This window comes from Pyrus communis, chromosome 6 (assembly GCF_041283825.1).
Source record: "Pyrus communis isolate YQ-2024b chromosome 6, ASM4128382v1, whole genome shotgun sequence".
NCBI lineage: Eukaryota > Viridiplantae > Streptophyta > Magnoliopsida > Rosales > Rosaceae > Pyrus > Pyrus communis.
Genome location: NC_142570.1, coordinates 22,452,663 through 22,470,396, shown reverse-complemented (window position 1 = coordinate 22,470,396; position 17,734 = coordinate 22,452,663). Strand labels below are relative to the sequence as shown.

The 17,734-nt window shown below is 38.4% G+C and overlaps 2 protein-coding genes across 3 annotated transcripts; both read right to left on the bottom strand.

The window, feature by feature from the left end:
• Window positions 1-364: 364 nt before the first annotated feature.
• LOC137710801 (RING/U-box superfamily protein) lies at window positions 365-5,375 on the bottom strand. 2 transcript variants are annotated; one of them, XM_068449932.2, is made up of 3 exons: window positions 5,230-5,375; window positions 3,433-5,080; window positions 365-1,083 (listed from the first exon to the last, which is right to left on the bottom strand). In XM_068449932.2, the coding sequence occupies exons 1-3, from the start codon at window positions 5,343-5,345 to the stop codon at window positions 565-567; spliced, it is 2,283 nt and encodes a 760-aa protein (XP_068306033.2). In that variant the 5' UTR covers window positions 5,346-5,375; the 3' UTR covers window positions 365-564. The 2 variants fall into 2 exon arrangements, with proteins under 2 accessions (XP_068306033.2, XP_088552139.1); XM_088696013.1 differs by having other exon boundaries at window positions 3,433-5,125; window positions 5,230-5,313.
• A 9,171-nt stretch (window positions 5,376-14,546) lies between these two features.
• On the bottom strand, window positions 14,547-17,361 carry LOC137711447 (plant intracellular Ras-group-related LRR protein 5). Its single transcript, XM_068450689.2, has 3 exons — window positions 16,730-17,361; window positions 15,288-16,204; window positions 14,547-14,976 (listed from the first exon to the last, which is right to left on the bottom strand). Exons 1-3 carry the CDS (start codon window positions 17,262-17,264, stop codon window positions 14,827-14,829), a joined length of 1,602 nt encoding a protein of 533 aa, XP_068306790.2. The 5' UTR covers window positions 17,265-17,361; the 3' UTR covers window positions 14,547-14,826.
• Between the last annotated feature and the right edge of the window lie 373 nt (window positions 17,362-17,734).

The window sequence follows — 17,734 nt, the reverse complement described above, 5'->3', positions numbered from 1 at the left end:
GATCTGTTGTATATTTCTCTCCTCGTAGCTCTCTTATCAGACGATATAACACATGACAAGCACACAGAGAACGCGATATACAACTAATTACACCCGAGATTTTGACCTCCCGCGGATCAAATGATAAAAGATAAACGAATAAAGAATAAGCAGCACTCCGAAGCTTTAGCAACTCCCACTCTGCAAGTAATTTCTGGTATCATGAATCTACTACTTCCCTACAACATGCTCCGGTAGAAAATCAGCACATTTCAACAGCAATCATAAGCATCGATTACTTCGTTGTTGAGCTTCAAATGCATACATATGTGTGCGACGATATAAAAATCATTAGCTTATACTGCTAACGAAAGGGAGGGTAACAAACGAGAAAACAGGTGTTCCTGTCATTCCAAATCGAAACATAAGTCCGATACAAGCTTTCTTTTTATTTAAGTACATATCTGTTTTGCTGATGTGCTCAGCGTGTAGCTTGAATGACAAGGGGAAATTTGAAATGTATATTATTTGGTATACCTGAAAAAGTCATACTTAAGAAAAACGCAGAATCCTTCACCGGACAAACTAAGAACTTGCACCAAAAACACGAATTCTATGTTCAATAGGAGCCCGGCAACATGGGCAGGTGGCCTTACCTTTTTTCCCGTAATCATCATTGCAATTGGCACAAAGAACTTGATGAGCACATGGCAGGAAAACAACAGAGACTTCATCTCTCATGCAAATTATGCATTCCCTATCACAGCCCACTTCTTTCTCTGCTGATTTCTCCAGGTTATCCAAATCACGAAGCATCTTAGCAATAGTTTCTCCTTGGGGTTTTGCACCTTCTGGGATTGCTTTTGGCAACGCATTTGATTGATGTACCGATTCAGTAGACTGGGCGGATACTTTTAGACGTGAGAGTTCCTGCTCAAGTCTTTGGAGGTCATCCTTGTGACGCTGGAAATCTATTTCTATCTTTAGGCGCAATTCTTCAAGCTTTCTTTTATTACTAGCCTCAGCTGCTTCCTTAGCACGTCGTTCCTCTTCCACTTGAGTCAAGGCTTCCTCCTTAGCCTTCAGTTCCTGCCTCCATTTCACCTGTAACAAGAAATTCGCAGAACAGAGTTGTTGCATTGGCATGTGTTTCGTACTATATAAGGCTAACTGTTAAAATGTAACTGAAGTAACTGCATTTGAAGATATACAAAAAGTTTTTCCTAGAGAGAAGAAATTATAGAACATCAATGGAGAGTGATTTTACCTTCTGCACTGAACAGAAATAGTATAAAATGTAGTTGAAGACTCACTAAGGTAAGGATATATGGCATGCAATGGGATGAAATTGTACGACAAATTTTAAACAGGAGAATAGAGCAAGGTAATTGAGCTAGGCCAGCACTATGGCCACCAACCAGAAAGATGAACTCCACACCCTTCAAAAAGACTTACTACAATTTTGTCCTCCCATATAATCACCTAAAGAGCCTGTCGTCACACCCCAGTCAAAGGGTGCTGCGTCTAGGACTAGCTGATAAGATGCTGGGTTAACCCGAAAAACAGGAAGTCTTGGATTCGAGGTATTTTGGGAATACTGATGGATGAAGTGAGCACTTCTGTGATAGGTAATAGCACCACTTATAATTCAGTCAATGTAAACTTCAGAGACCAACAAAGTGATAGGGAAGAAGACTAGAGGGAATCATAAAGGAAGAGAGTGAGAGGAGAAAAAGAAGATTAGAGAGTGGGAAAACCAAATTCAAATCAGTACTTATTTTATCCTGGTAATAAAAACTAATGATAAGGAACAAGGGAAAAAACTGGATTACATCATACAATTGATTGAGAAAGGCAAAAACTGAAATTTCATACGGCTATTCTTATATATAGCAACCTTGCAACTCCTAAGAAATTTAAACAAAAGCGACAAACGAAATTTTTCAAACAATGTTCCGTTATACTGTATTCAATATAGAGTAATCCCACACTTCAATTAAGCAGCATCCAACAAGGTGGAATGACATATAATGCTAGAATCATCCAGGATCTACCAAGACAATATTTTTCAGACAAATTCAGGGCTCGTCAGGGAAGTGCTTTTAAAAGACTGAAACTTCTTTCGAGAAAATGTTTTTAATACCAATCCTTAGTAAAAGCAATTCAAATGCCTTTAGAACCCAAAAACATTTTCCCTAAAGGCACTTTCAGTCATTCAAAAGAAATTCCTAAACGAGCTCTCATTCTAACTGGTAAGTACAGGCTGCCACTTAATTAAAACTAAATCATAATTGAAAACTTTGCACGACTTTATTTTTTGATAGTTTCTGATAGAGGATAAAGTAGATTTCTTCTATTGTACAAGTGGTTATGACATCACCCTCAAGAGTAGGTTTTGAGGGTTGAAAAATTAGATGTCAACTTGCTGGACTTATGCCCTCCTACCTATTACAAAATCTCCCCACCTTATGCTACCAAGAAGATCAGAAATATGAAATCTCCATTACTGAGGTTAAAGAACCAAAGCCAGGTCCAAGAAATTTATCTTGTTGCATTCTCTCCCAATTGAGTTGAAGACCATTAGTCGAACTAAAATTGCTAGTATCAGCAAAGCAAACCACAAAATTCCCCTCACAACCAACCTGAAGTTCTTAAATAACTATGACTATCGAGAATGAGACTCTTGAGCCATAAAGGAAAAAAATATAAATAGTAAAGACCCCGCAACAAATACATTAACCATTAAAATATATCCATAAGAAAGCACAGACCATGATTAATTTATGAAAACATTTTTAAGTCAAAGTCAACAAAATTTTACCTAGCAACTATAGAATGCAAACAAAGTATTACATCCTTCATGGAGTTACAACAATACTTCAGTATTTCACATGTACGTCTAGTCCATACAATTCACAAGTGGCTCCGCAGGTGGACAAATATTATAAGAGAACAGAAAAAGGTTGGAATCTCCGGGCTCACCATCATAAGAATATTGACCATCCCCTTACAAGTACTGAAGTAACAGCTGAGCAAAAGAATGAAAGCAAACAGATGATAGAACAAACAATACCAGCCTATGATTCTTGACTTCTCCATTATTCTAAATGAAACTTTTGAATCTTAACTTTTAGATGACAGGGCTTGAACTTGCACATTGCACTATGTAAATTATTCCTCCACATCCAGTGATGCCCCAACCATTGAACTGTAAAACTTTGTTTCAATTGTTGTTCAAGTTGTTGCTTCATTCACTCACTTATTCAAAACTAAGCATTTGGTTCTAATCAAGGGTTGCACGACTTTCTATGAAACACAAACTATCACCCTATTTAAGTTACCAGACGCATCAACAACCTGTAAATTCAAATCACATGAACATAGCATTGTGTAAAAAGAAAAATGTTAGGTGTGTGCATATGTGCAAAGATAAAACACATAAATGTAACCAACCTCAGCTTCTTTCTGATCATGCTTCATCCGAGCCAAATGTTGTTGCAATTCTGAAATCTTCTCTTTCTCCTCTGCAATCTCTTCCTGCAATTTAGTTTTCTGTTTCTCCCAAGCCAAAAGCCTCTTCAGATATTTTTTCTCCCTCTTTGCAACCTCCAAACAAGTTGTTACTGACTCTGATGCACTCAGTTTAGAAGCCTCCATCTCTGCTCTGATTTCTGCATTCTCAGTCTCAAGCCGTCTCACAGCTGCATTTGCGCGGTCCACTTGACCACTGGCCTTTCTTAGAGCGTTTTCCATTTCTGAGAGTCTCTTCATGGTTGAGTCCTCAAGAGTTTGCTTCCCTTTCTTCAACCTTTGAGTCTCCTCCCTTTCGAGCCTCAGCATTTTAAGCTCTGCAAGATCGTGACTGAGCTTTGTTGCAGCCTGCATTGCCTTCTGGTGCGCCCATTCCTTCCGTTCCTTAACTTGCTTCTCAAGCTCTTTTACTTGATGAAGTAGAGTAACTATCACCTCATTCTTTTGATCTTCCCCAACAAACTCCATATTCTCATCAAGATTCAAATCACGAAACTTACTCAACACTGAGTTAACCACCTCCTGGTTCTTTGAATTCTTTGACTCATCAGACTGCTGAACTGCAGCTTCAGACCCCAGTCCAACCGAGGTGTCCCCACTAGTTAAACTGTTCAGGCAAGCCTGTGGTTGAGCATTGAACTGTTTTGAGTTTGCTCGAAAACCAGCTGCAAACATTGCAACATTCCTTTTCAACAACGACTTCATGGAGGGAGAAAGGTTAAACCTCTTGGGACACTCAATATCCCTTTGCAAAGTCAATTCAGCACCATAAGAGAAAAACCCATGAACCGGAAACTCTGAAGCTCCCCCATCTCCAAACCCCCAACCACCATGAAACCTACAAAGTGCAGGAGCCATAACGCCAACTGAATGGTTACCATTACTACCAGATTCAACATTACTGGATGTCGAGCTACTATTTTCATTACCTCCACTGGGAAGGGAGGGAATTTCCATAGTACTTGCCCGACCCACATGAAGATCACTCATAAGCAAACACCACATAGCATCACCTTTACTTAAATGTGGCCTAACTTGTTGCAACATACACACCATACCCGCAAGCGAGTACTCCTCCAGCTGCCTTAAATCAGCAAAAACAGGCTCAGCCTCATCCGACTTCCCATTACTGCTTCCACAACTACTATTCAAATAGGCCAACGAGTTATGCATAATGTTGGTTAACACATCCATACCGCCATAGCAATGCCCATTTCGCAATATCGCTTTAAGTGCGGCATCCTCATCATAACCCAACGCAACTAGCTTAGAAATAGCCTCATTGTACAAAAATTCCAAATTTTTCAATAAAATATCCTCCAATTGTTCCTCAGTGCAGTAACCCCACCCGCTCTCATCCAAATTGGGGTTGGGGCCTGGGATCGATTTAGGGTTCTGGGTGGAATCGTTGTTGGAACCCAGATGGTGATTGAATGGTTTGAGACCCGATTCGAGTATGGATTTGGAGATTGACGCCCTATCAAAGTGACAACAATAATCGACATCGGGTTTTGTAGATCGGGGCTTTCGATTTGTACGGATGTGCTTCTCTCTCACAGTGCAGCCCATTCTGTGTGTATAGATAGATAGATATATAAACAGCTGTATCTATAGGCTGAAGAATAAAATGTAAATAAAAAACAAACAAAATCGTGCATATAAAAAGGGTAGGAAAATCTCTGTGCGAAAATAATCGAATGAAGTTTTGGAGAAACTCACATGGAATTTGGCGACGATCGGCGTCTGGTTGCGGTCTGAGTTGCTGGAGCAGAGAGAAAGGGGAGAAGGGAGAATAAGCGGAGGGCTTGCAAACCACAATGGGTGGGTAGGGACATTGGATTGTGGGCCACTGGCCCACTGCGAAATAGGATCCCTAACCCAAAGTCACCAAGTCCGAGAGATTTTTCAATGTGCTCAAAAAATGAGATGGTACATCATTTGTCATTGTATAAGTGGAGGGAAATGTTTTTTTTTTTTTTAAGTGTCTATCCACTTGTATAACGACATATAACATATGTGCCCATGTTCCGAACACACTAAAAAATCTATTACCAACTACAACTTCTTGGGCCAAAACTGTTTTTATATTTATTGAAAACTATCGTCGAGATAGCAAAAAGTCTAATCGTGCAGTCCTCATAAGAGTATTTTTCTTCTAAATATAGAACTTTGAAGTGCACAATTAAATTTTTAAAGTGTCAATAACAATTACTTTTTTATTTTGTTTATTAAGTATAATTTTGTTTTTTTATATACAACTATATATTTACAATAAAGGGGTGAGAGGATAAATTGTTTGCAAAGTCGTCGTTCTTGAGAGGATAAATTGTTTGCAAAGTCATCGTTCTTGAGATTCAAACCTGAGTATAAGTAGAAAAAATTATTATCTCCATTAATGCTCAAAATTAGGAGGTCAACATAAGACCAGTACGATCAACCCTTCGTGGGCTTCGATAATAAAGCTAATTTATGGACAACATAATATAAGTGGTTCAACCCCAAAAATAGTTACTCTCACTATTGTGGTCTGGTGTATATTTAATGTTGATCATAATAACTCTTAAGACAATGTAATGCAATTTTGCTTTTGTGGATCTAACGCTTGTAAGGGGTATTTGACCGCTTTATATAGGCCCTAAGTGAGCCCCAAAAAGTCCTCCGTTCTTAATTATCTCACCGCCTATCATTTATTAGGCAAACTTGTAGATACGACCTATAAGCTATTCCTTCATTGTTCACTCAACACGTGGAGAGGAAGTGACATTTACACAAAGCTTTTTGCATGATTTTTTGTGTCGACGCGCCTCGACTGAGTCTATCATTAGCAAGTGGAAAAGCACTTTACCTGAGTGCTAGGCTTGACAACAGTTATGTCTGTTCATAGACCTTTTTTTTCCTATCAAGGGCCAATTGTGGCTAGGAGTTAACGCTAGATAAACCTGTCCTTGAAACTCTATACCAGAAAGTTATCAAGTTTGCTAATTGGCTTGAATGGTCAGAAAGTACTTTAAATTTTGCTATCGCCTCTTCTTGTTGGTAGATGATCATAGCTATTAGAGGTCATTGATGGCATGTCGTCTTTCGTTCTCATGGTGGTGTTCAGTCATCTGGATTTCTTGGGCTGGCTTGCAAACCTAATGTCTTGATCATTTCATCCTTAGTGGACTTTCCAAGCCTATCTATTGTGCCTAAAAACAACCATATATTATTTTAATAGGTCTAAAATGACCCTGCATTAACAAGTCCCCTACTCTTCCTTCAAGGGCTTTTTCTTAGTATGGAATTGTCACGATCGGTCGGTCTTTCTCTTAAAATAATTTAGAGTTGTTTTTTTTCCGCAAATGTGCAACGATGTGGTTCTCCTCTTTACCCAAAGCATTCGGTCCCGTAGAATGTCAATAGTCTCTTAACTCCTTACACAACGAGGAAGTCAATGCGCTTTGGTTTTCCGATGTATGTAGTGCACGTGTCTGGCTTTTGCTGGTGGATGAATCAAAGCGTTTAGCATTGGAGCCATAGTGGGTAGGCATGACGTCGTGGGAGATGAGGTATCTCCAACCTTGAGAATATACTCAGTGAAATAGCCAAGTTTTCCCAACACTACAACGTGTACTTCCATCATCTTTGACCAAATCTTGAAGTTTGAGTCATTCAACTTGAACCCAAATGGCAAGCGTTGATGTTTGTTGATTCGCTTGGAGTCGTCGAGGCTTGATTCAAGATAAGAATCATTTCTCTGGGTTTCCTATCGTCATCCATTAGTGCAGTGGACAATGATAATGGTGATTAGGGTTTCGATGTTGCCTAAAAACAACATGCGATGGTAGGATTTTTCGGCAGTAGGGTTAGGATTTTTTTCGGGAAAATACAGGCATAAACCTTGTAATACCCTGAAAATTTAAATACATGAATTAGATATTCATAATTATGAATATGTGGAGAAAATAAAAAACAAATCGGTTTATAGTTATGAAAATTGAATTGAGAAATTTTAAAATTTTAAAATTTTAATATTTATCGATAAGTGAAAAAGATGAAAATGCCTTAGTTGGCTTAACATAATTATACGAGGACGTAATTTATCCTCATATATTTTAAACTATTTCTTGCCATATTTGGATAGAGCTCAGTCCCACGAGCGTGTAGGTGAAAACCGTTTGCCAAACAAAATTATAACGAGTGAAATAGAAACGAATGAAGATAAGGGCAAAATGGTCCTTTTGCCGTGAATCTGGAACGCTCCAGATTTGTTGGAGCTTTGCCTTGGTGTAGAAAAGCCACGCGGCGGCTGTAGTAAAAAGAAAAAAAAAGAAAAAGAAAGAGGGGAGTGAAAAACCAATTGGAGAAAGGAGGAAACATAAAAGAAAAAAAGAAAAGGAGGAAGAAGGAGAGGGGGGGCTTCCCAATCGGGGAGAAGGAAAAGTGAGAGGGACCAATCAGAAAGAGGGAAAAGAGGGGAAAGGAAAGGAAAAAAAAAAAAAAAAGAGAAAAACTGGGTCTCCCTTGACCCATGCTGCCCAATCGGCGGAAACCATGGAAACCGATGGTTTTCTGGCATAATTCCAGTGAATTATGCCAAGAAAACACTTGAGAAATACTCCACATCCGTCCCTCTACCAATTCCACCAAAAAATTTAGGAAATTTGGCATTGGATTTGGGGAAAAATTGCACCGGTGGGTAAAAGGGTTATTTGCCGAATTCCACCATTTCTGAAACGTTCTTTTCCAATTACCACCACCATTAGATTTCTCTTGAGCCCTGGAACAAAGCCCAACCAGTTGTAGGGGCGGCGAAGCACCGGAGAAGTTGAATCAAAGCCACCCAAATTCTAGGGTTCCGGCGGGTTCGAGGCAAATCCGAGCACTTCCCGGCCGCCACCCGCGACGGCGCATGGCCAGTGGGCGACGCTGCCCTTTTCATGCAGATTTGGATATTTTAAATCCATATTTGGCAACCATTTGATGTGATTCGATTGTGAAAGCTAATGTTGAATATTTCCATTACTAGAATATTTTCGGAAATGGATAAAAGAATGAAGGATAAACTACAAAAGGTTTGATCCCGCTCAAGGGTACGTAGGCAGTCTAACATAAGTTAGATGCATCCTTAAAAATAACCAAGTTTAATCTTTTGTTGAAAATTTTTCTAAGAAAAAGAATTGGGTGATTAATTTAAAATTTTACCTTATATTTTTGGTAAACAAATTTAGGTTATAGATTTTGTGAGTATCTAAGAATTAAATAAAAGAATTGTGATAAATGGTAGAAATTAAACAAGAGTTTAATTTGGGCCTGTCATAGTAATTATCTTCCGAAATAAAAATTTTGGGTCTAGGCGTTACAAACCTACTCTAATGTCAAGATAAAATTGATAGTAGAGAATAAGGGTTATATTTAAATGTGTGTTCTTCTCTCTAAGAGGCTCGATATATATAAAAGTATATATACAAGTACAAGTTGACTAGGCATACAAGGAATTAGGGGTGAGCATGGGCCGGGCCCAAATTTGAAGGAACTGGATCAGTTTTAAAATGAAACGGGGAGGGGCCGGGCTGAGTATAGCCTTTTTGATTATTGGAACCGGCCCTAACCCGAACTGTTTGAAATGGGTCGGTTCCAGTTTGGGTCCACGGGTCCATTTGCTTCACTTTTTTTTTCAAAACCGGATTAATAATTTGTTGTCATCCATTGCTTCGTCAAACGAAAATTTCGGTCAAGTTCATACCTTAAAAACTTAATTCAAATTCTATATCAAATTTGGGGAATCAAAGAACGAAATTTTGGAAAGTTTAAATCTAATTCCTTTTAACAATAACAATTTCTTTAAATGCCCAAGTTTGTTGCCTAATTGAGAATTTTCTTGGTCTCAGATTCCTCTCTCTCTTGACAGAAAAGTTAGAGAAGAAATCAACAATTCCAAGACGAACAGAAAGAATTAAGAACCCTAAATTCCTAAATAAGAAAGAATTAAGAAACCCTAAAATTCGAATTGCTATTGAAGTAGCTTCGAAATTGAACAAACTAAAAACCTTAAATTCCCAAATCACAAAGAAACCCACATAATTTAACAACCCTAATTCATAAATTACCTTGGAATTTATAGGAAGATGGTAAGGTGATGTCGTGTGGTGGCAGTAATATGTGATGTTGACACAATCGAATTCGAATCGACTCAGTGATTGTCAAGAACAAAAAATGATAAACAAATGTGAAAGGACAACAAGAAACGAGTCGAGGCTTGAGGGTGGGAGAGACTACGAAGAACAAGAAACTTAATGCAGTCTAGGGAGTGGGAATGGGGGAGGGACTAAAATTCTGAAAGTTTAAAACCATTAGAAACCCAAAACCTTATGTTAAACGGGCCGGTCCGGGGGCCCGTGGTTCTCAAGTTATGGACCCGCACCACCCCGTAAATACTCTCGTCCCACCCCGCTCCGTTTCGTCTCTACTAATTTTGGCCCCGCCCCGAACCCACCCCTACTCACGGGTCCAGGACCCGTTTGCCCACCCCTACAAGGAATCCCTCAGAATAAGGAAATTACAATCCTGCAATAAATACATCGAAATATTGACTCACGCCAACACCATCATCCACAACCATCGCTTCAAGGCTCATCTGCAACACTCCATCAAAACCATTTATCCAAGCACCATTTTACTCAATTCATACAACACCCCTGCTCCTCCATCAGATTTCTTCTCATTGCCTTAACGACAACGTAGCGTTTGGGACAACAATGAAAATTGAGCATCACTTGAAAGTTCAAATATTTACATGTTGAATTACTCTATTAATGGTCCCGTTTTCATTCACAATGATGACTACAACAATATTGCTATGTGGAACCCGTCAATTCAAAAGTCCAAGAGGATCATCGGGCCAACCATTGAGATTGAGCAGTTGCCGTCATCAGATTTGGGGATGAACCTCTATATTCGGGTACGATTCAACTGCTCATGACTATAAAATATTTGGCACTTATGGAGTTCGATAATAGCATATCACAAGTTTAAATTTTAGTCTAAAATCATCAAACTCATGGAAAAGGAACTTGCCTTGGAATGCTTTTGAAGCACGCATCCAGAGTTTAGATAAAAATTGACATGCAAATTCTAACTGTTGATCCTTCGAGCCAGAAGCATCAGGACTTTGACACCCCGGTCAGTTAGCGTGACACTTTTGTGATGGGTTTGGAGGTCTTGCAAGAAACAGAACCAAACACGGACGATGATATCCCATATTCAAGGAGTTAATACATTTAAACTCCTAGAAAAAAACAAGAAATCACAATCAAGCCTCAAAAGGCACAAAAGGATAATGCTAAGCCATCTAGAAAAAAAACCTAATTACAAGGGGGGCAAGGAAGCCCATCTTGAGAAAGAACAAGAACCAACGAGGGAAGGGGTTGTGACGCCCATCTGTAGTTTCTCACCCTCTACAAAGCCAAAGTTGCAGCCTCATGAGCTGCTCTATTTGACTTCCTTGAAACCCATCGCCAACTGACATCATTGAAAAACAACTGAAGCCTCCAAATCTCAGACATAATAGAGAAAATTTTCCACATAGCACTCTTTTTTGTTATGTAGTCCACAACTTCCTTAGAGTCACTTTCAACGATCACATTCCTAATCCTTAACTCCTTTGCCAAAGACAAACCCGCAAAAGCCGCCTCAGCCTCCATTGCTTCAGGAAAAGCACGCTGCAAAGTAAACGCCTCCCCGCCAATCAGAGAGCCCCAATGATTTAGAATAATGACCCTCACAGCCCCATACAGTCTTGGCTTATTCCAAGCCCCATCCACGTTAATCTTAACAAAACAATCACAAGGAAGGGACCATGTAAGGGGAATTACATCCTCTCTTGCAAGGAGGGTGGGTGTAACAAAACAAGAGTAAATCTCACCAAAAGGAAAAGAGCTTTTCTACAAAACTCGAGCAGGGGAAGGATCCAGGCCGTTGAAGAGAGCATGACATCTCTCCTTCCAAATTTCCCAAACAATTATTGCTGTTAGACTGAGACAACTAGAAAAGCAAGACTTTGACAATGAAAGGCTTTGTACCATACCTAAGAACCACGAAACCAAAGTTGTAACTAGTTGAGGATTGGGCTTGTGGTTTAATAGAGAGCCAAACCAAACACACATCACCCAAGGGCATAAAAGCATGATGTGTTCGATAGATTCCTCAAACTTCTTACAAAAGGGACAAAGAGGGTTTCAGGCAACCTTACGACAAAAAGAGAAAGCTTTGTAGGTATGGCATTTGTTATTGCTCTCCACATAAAATTGTTCACCTTTGGTACCGCTCTGATGTTCCATATCAATTTCCAAACCTTGATATCAATTTGATGAGATGAATGCTTTGATCCTCGACTCGACGAAAAAGAGTGGGATTTCGTCCAATTATAACCACTTTTTACTGAATAATTCCCATCTTTAGTCCAAGGCCAGAATCTCTTGTCCTCCTCCAAATGACCATACAATAGGATATACTTAATCAAACAAGCATCCTCCTTAGAAACAAAATGCTCAATTTCATTCAATCTCCAAGAGAGGGAAGTAGAGTCAATTAGAGACACCACCATTGTGGGAATCGGCCCCACAATGATCGTAGTTGGTTTCGGACAAGAAGTAATAGGCGTGGGGAGCCAATTGTCGCTCCATATTTTAACACACTGCCCATTTCCAATCTGCCATTTTGCACCCCTTTCAATAATTTTTCTACCTTCTAATAGGCTACTCCAAGCCCAAGAAGGGTGCGAGCCCCTTGATGCCTTTATGAAATCAGAATTTAGGAAGTATCGAGCCTTCAACACTTGAACCCAAAAAGCATTGGGGTTTTAAACTATTCTCCAACATTGCTTTGCTAACAAAGCACAGTTGAAAGTCAGGTCTTGCGAGTCTCTACGTATTTAGGTTCATTTTTTGGCAAAAGAAGCAGTGTTTGGATTATGAAGGAATACGGAGTGACAAACTATTGGAGAGGGAGTTGTGCCTTGTGAGTTTGGTTATTGCAAACTGATAATGGTCTCAAAGAATGGTGAATATGGTTCCCCTTTTTCTTTTTCTCTTTATTTTTTTTTAATTTTTTTTATTTTTATTTTTTAATTGAAATGGTGAAGAATTTTATTGCTTAAAAGAACAAACCAATTCACGGAAGCAAAACAACTAGACTGAAACAACCATCAAAGTACCAGTACACTCTTCAAGAAGAAATCAGTAATGAGGTCTAGCGGTTCCTTAAATCATGAACAAAGAGAACCACTAAAGGCAAGTGATCATTTACTACAGTGGTGGAAAAATGTTACGCCCTTACATGACGGCGTGAGCTCAAACCCTATTGGTAGCTAATCTAACATAATCTATCGTTTGACACCTTGCATGACAGCATGGGTTCAAACTTCATCGGTAACTAATCTAACATCTAATTTAACAAAATCTATCGTTTGACAAAAAAAAAAAAAAACCCCGCTATAGAGGGCAGTACGACTCAAGGTTGAGATGGTTATTTTGAATCAAGAGTTGACTACCCTTTTTTTGGTGTAATTTAAAGGAAAGGGGACCAAACAAGTCAATATTTGGGGTCTAATTAGAAGACATTTCAAGCAATGAATGGTTTCTGAATATGGTAGTCAAAGCAACAAAAGATGATCCAAGTCATCTTCCCTGCTGACAAATAAGAAGACATTTCAAGCAATGAATGATTTCTGAATGTGGCAGTCAAAGCAACAAAAGATGATCCAAGTAATCTTCCCTGCTGTCAGTTTATCGTCTAGATAACGCACATCGAACGCCAACATGATCATCTCTCCGGATCTTTTTAATGAGAATTTCGATGATTTTTAAATCATATATGTTCATCGTAAATCGTAAGATCAGTTTTAGTCCGGTATTATTTATATTCAATTTTAAATAAAAAAAATTAAAATAATTTCTAACCTCATGATATACAATGAAAAAACACGATTTACTAATTTTCAGAATCCTCACAAAGAAGATCCGGATTCCATGTAATGTAAATGTCTGTCTAATCAATATACTCTACATTTCCATATATTTATCTGATTTGAAGAATAATAAATAGAGACCTCTAATAAATGGACACACTTAGAAACATTCTTGGTCGAACAACAAAAAGTAAAACATAAGCAGCTTACTGCTCACGCAGAATTGACTGAGCCCACCGTATTAGAATATATTTTCAAACAAGAAAATTACTATTAGCATTTTAAAATTTTCATTTGGTATTTTAAAATTTTTATGATTAGAAAGATAAATACACTTATGAGGAATGTAGAATGAAATTTTTGAAGTGCTAATAACAATTTTCTCAAACAAAATGACGTTTTTAAAGAGTTGTTTACTACAGTAAACATCAACTATGTATTTCCATAAGGGCCAAGAAAGCTTTTGTGATTGTTTCAGAATAAATGTAACATAAGATGCGGTAAAGTTAGGACAATTATTGTATGAGGTCCATCCAATATTAGATGCCGAAGCACATAAGAAATTGATATGAACATTATGAGCTATCTCGTAATAAAATCGGTTGTTGCTGATGTTAGGATTAGTTAATAGTTCTAATTTGATTCAAATTTATATTTTTTTGGAAGTTAGTTGGAATGTGTTCTTATCTATTAATAGGTTTTTGGTTCACACACCTATTTTTACTTCTCAAACACCCTTGTTAAATTTTTTGTTAATTGATCTTCTTTAATTCATTTGATGTTGAGAGAGGTGTGTGAGAGGTAAAAGTAGGTGTATAGATAGCATCACCCTTTCTATAAATCTGTTGGATAACATTATCTTCCCTCAAAAAGCCAATACTACCACATAAACCTACTTAGAGATCGCATTCAAAATCTCTCGTCACGGTATTTTAATACAACACCTCTCCTAACATAACAAAAGCTGTAGATAGATAGATCCATATTTGCATGAATAAGATTAGCTCAAAAATTGAAGTTATTAACTTATTATATGCCTAACAGGATTATGAGGTACATTTCTCTCTCAACCCACTTGCTGGACCAAACAAAACCACAAGTAACAATTGCAATTATTTTGGTTGGACTGAATTAAATATGTACAATAGAGACTTGTGGCACAATTTTTTCAAAGGCAAGGAAATGTAACACAGCATAATGATATCCACACATTATTCTTTTTTTCTTCCGTGCATTTCTGTTTAATATTATTTGTTGTTTCTATTTGATTTATTCAATTCGATGCTAAAAATAAACGAAAATGTTTAATAGAAGAAAAATAATGTGTGGTTATCATTTCAAAATAAAAAAAATATTCAAATAATTACTTGCTAGTTGTTGGCAGAATTACCACCAACGGAGCAAAGTTTTGAGCAAAACCAGAACCAAAATCCCTTGTTCTTCTTATTCTTCTGCTTCAATGCTTGAAAAGCAGCACTCTCTCTCTTGGCCTCAAGATCTGCCATGTACTTCACAACAGCCTGGTGATGAACAAACAAATTGAATGAGCGTTTATTACATCAAAGGAATATGAATAAAGTTGACGTTCCACCATAACAATTAGAAAACGGGTGAAATGGAGCACGTGTTGCTGTTAGGTTTCATATGAGACAACTTGCTTTGATATCATGAAGGAAGTTGAGTTACATCATAAAACTAATTGAAAACATGAGAAGTAACCCAACTTACTTATAAGTTCATGCACGGTCAGTCATTCCATCAATGAGAGATTCATTCTCAAGATAATATATACAAAACTAATTGAAAGTTTCTTATATAGCGTTAGCGTTACCTGTGCACCCAGTTTTATCACTTCTCTTGGTGGAACTTCCATAGGTGTCTCATCGGCGCGAAAAGCTCTCAGTTTCGACAACATTTTGAAAGAGTTTGGTAAAGTTCTGATCTGATCATCACTGATATCCAACTCTTCAAGCAACTCAAGATTACCAATTGACCGCGGCAAGGCTCTCAGGTCTGCAAAGTTGTTTGCCACATTCAGCTTCTTGAGGTTCACTGCAAAGCACAAGTTTTCGGGTATGGATTCGAGTTCGTTGAAGCTAATGTCAAGCTCCTTGAGGTTGTTCAGATTACCAATTGTTGTTGGCAACGATTTGATTCTGTTATAGTGAAGTGTAAGAACCTCTAAGCTTTCGATCTTTCCAACTGCCTCCGGAAGAGCTCTTAGCTCGTTGAAATCCAAATGTAGCTCAACAATTGATGTGCAGGATCCAATTGTGTAAGGCAATTCCTGAAGCTCATTTGTTTCAACATTCAGTAACTTTAAACTGGCCAATTTCCCAACTGCATCGGGCAAATGGGTGAACTTGTTTGAACTCAAATCGAGGTTAAGGAGGTTAATCAAGTTCCCGAAAGAGGCCGGCAAAGATTTCAACATGTTTGCATGGAGGTCAAGATCAGTGAGATTGCTCAACTCACCAAATGACTCTGGAAGGTTTACCAGCTGGTTTGAGTGAATGTCAAGCTTTGTCAAGGCTTTAAGGCCATCAATGGTGGGCGGAAGAGCCATGATTCGGTTTTCAGACAAGTTCAATTCAGTTACATCTGATAACTTCCCAAGGGATACAGGAAGCCACTCCATTTGATCTACTAACTTTCCTCCAAGATCAAGAACTACTTCTCCACTTTTAGCGGTGTTTTCAATCACAGCTGCGACCTTCATTAGGCTTAACTTTCCAGCGTCCATGACACCTATAACGACATCAAAACATTTGAAGAAATGTCACATAGCTACTTTAAGTTACACAATTTTCTGCAGTAACAGTTAGGAGATAGCTAAACAATCTCTTGATTGAAAAATAGACGGAGTTAGTGAAAAGGACCAACGGTGTAACACAGGGTTAAGCTGGAGAACCCTAACAACTAATATACGAGTTCAGGGACCAAAACTTAACTCGGGGTAAAGCTCAACGACCGTTGCTACAATCAAGCCTTCTCATAGGACCGAAACTTAGAAGACATAACAAGAAAATACTAATATAAAATCTTCATGATTAGAGGTTGATTAAAACATGAACATCTTATTGATTAACAGGTCTTAAACTAATCACACTCATGGCTAACTAATACAACACGAAGATCAGATAACCTTAGCAGATATAGTACGCTTTCAAATCGAAAACATCAACGGAAAAAGAAAATTTTAGTTCCCAATTGACTTAATCCTCTGATCACCAAAAAATTCTGAAATAAAATTGAAGAATTTAAGAGGCTGACCTGAAGAAAGAGTGGAAGCACTCCTCACCAAACCCTTACAGCCATCTTTCTCATCTTCTTCATATCCCATCTTCTTCTTCTTCACCAAACTTTGATCACGGATCACAGCTTCCCTCCCAACTTTCTCAACCGGGTCACTGAAATCAACATGATTCTGACCCGGAACATCACCCGAAAGCAACCCGGAAGCTCTCTGGATAAGATCATCAAAGGTGTGAAACAACTTGTCAGTCTCAACCACATAAGAAGCCTCTTTCCTCTGCTCGTGGCTCTGAAACAAAACCATGGTCTTCTTCGACTTCTGCAACACATGGAAGAGTTCTTGGGGAACATCTTTCGGTTTCTCTAGCTTCGATATCTCCTCCAGCTTCACTTGCTCCTCGTTGGCCACTGTTTCGAGGACGGACAAGGCTGCTTCGACCTCTTCAATGGAGGGCCTCGGTGGCAGTGACTTGTAGAGCTTCATGATTTCTTCCACTGTTTCTACAAGGGCAGGGCATGGTGGTTCTTCCTTGAGCTTGGGTTTGGCACCCATGGCTAATGGTTTGGGGGGAGACTTTGGAGAGTGCTTGGCAAGAAAACACCGTAATTGGCAAGTTTTGAATATCCGTTTGATTCTATGGGCTCTCTCTCTTATTCTATCCCATACAAAACAGGGGAACCATTTGCTCATTTCCTTCTAGAACTTTCTTTTATTTTATTTCCTATTTCTTTTCTTAATGTAAATTTAAAAACTTCACTCTTTTCCGTTTCCTTAATTCAGTATCGTAGTTTTTGTTTTAAAAAGTACGTTATTCATTGATATGATTGCAGAATACGTGTAATTAAGTTTTGGTAAAAATTTTTATTAGGGATATTAATCTAATCAAAGAGAAAAAGAATGTCATGTACTAAAATTACATAACAGTACTATCCGAAATCAAAAGATCAATGATTATATCAGGAGGTTTTTCAAACCACATCACTTCTTGTTCCAGAGACAATCCCACTCTTGCCAATCTGTGA

What these genes read in the sequence shown, in the direction of transcription:
- LOC137711447 (XM_068450689.2), bottom strand. Translation starts at nt 17,264, where the DNA reads ATGGGTGCCAAACCCAAGCTCAAGGAAGAACCACCATGCCCTGCCCTT. An exon ending in TGCTTCCACTCTTTCTTCAG is followed by an intron (nt 16,205 to 16,729) that starts GTCAGCCTCTTA and finishes ATGTCGTTATAG; the next exon opens with GTGTCATGGACGCTGGAAAG. An exon ending in TGATAAAACTGGGTGCACAG is followed by an intron (nt 14,977 to 15,287) that starts GTAACGCTAACG and finishes GTTCATCACCAG; the next exon opens with GCTGTTGTGAAGTACATGGC.
- LOC137710801 (XM_068449932.2), bottom strand. Translation starts at nt 5,345, where the DNA reads ATGTCCCTACCCACCCATTGTGGTTTGCAAGCCCTCCGCTTATTCTCC. An exon ending in CGATCGTCGCCAAATTCCAT is followed by an intron (nt 5,081 to 5,229) that starts GTGAGTTTCTCC and finishes CTATACACACAG; the next exon opens with AATGGGCTGCACTGTGAGAG. An exon ending in ATGATCAGAAAGAAGCTGAG is followed by an intron (nt 1,084 to 3,432) that starts GTTGGTTACATT and finishes TTCTTGTTACAG; the next exon opens with GTGAAATGGAGGCAGGAACT.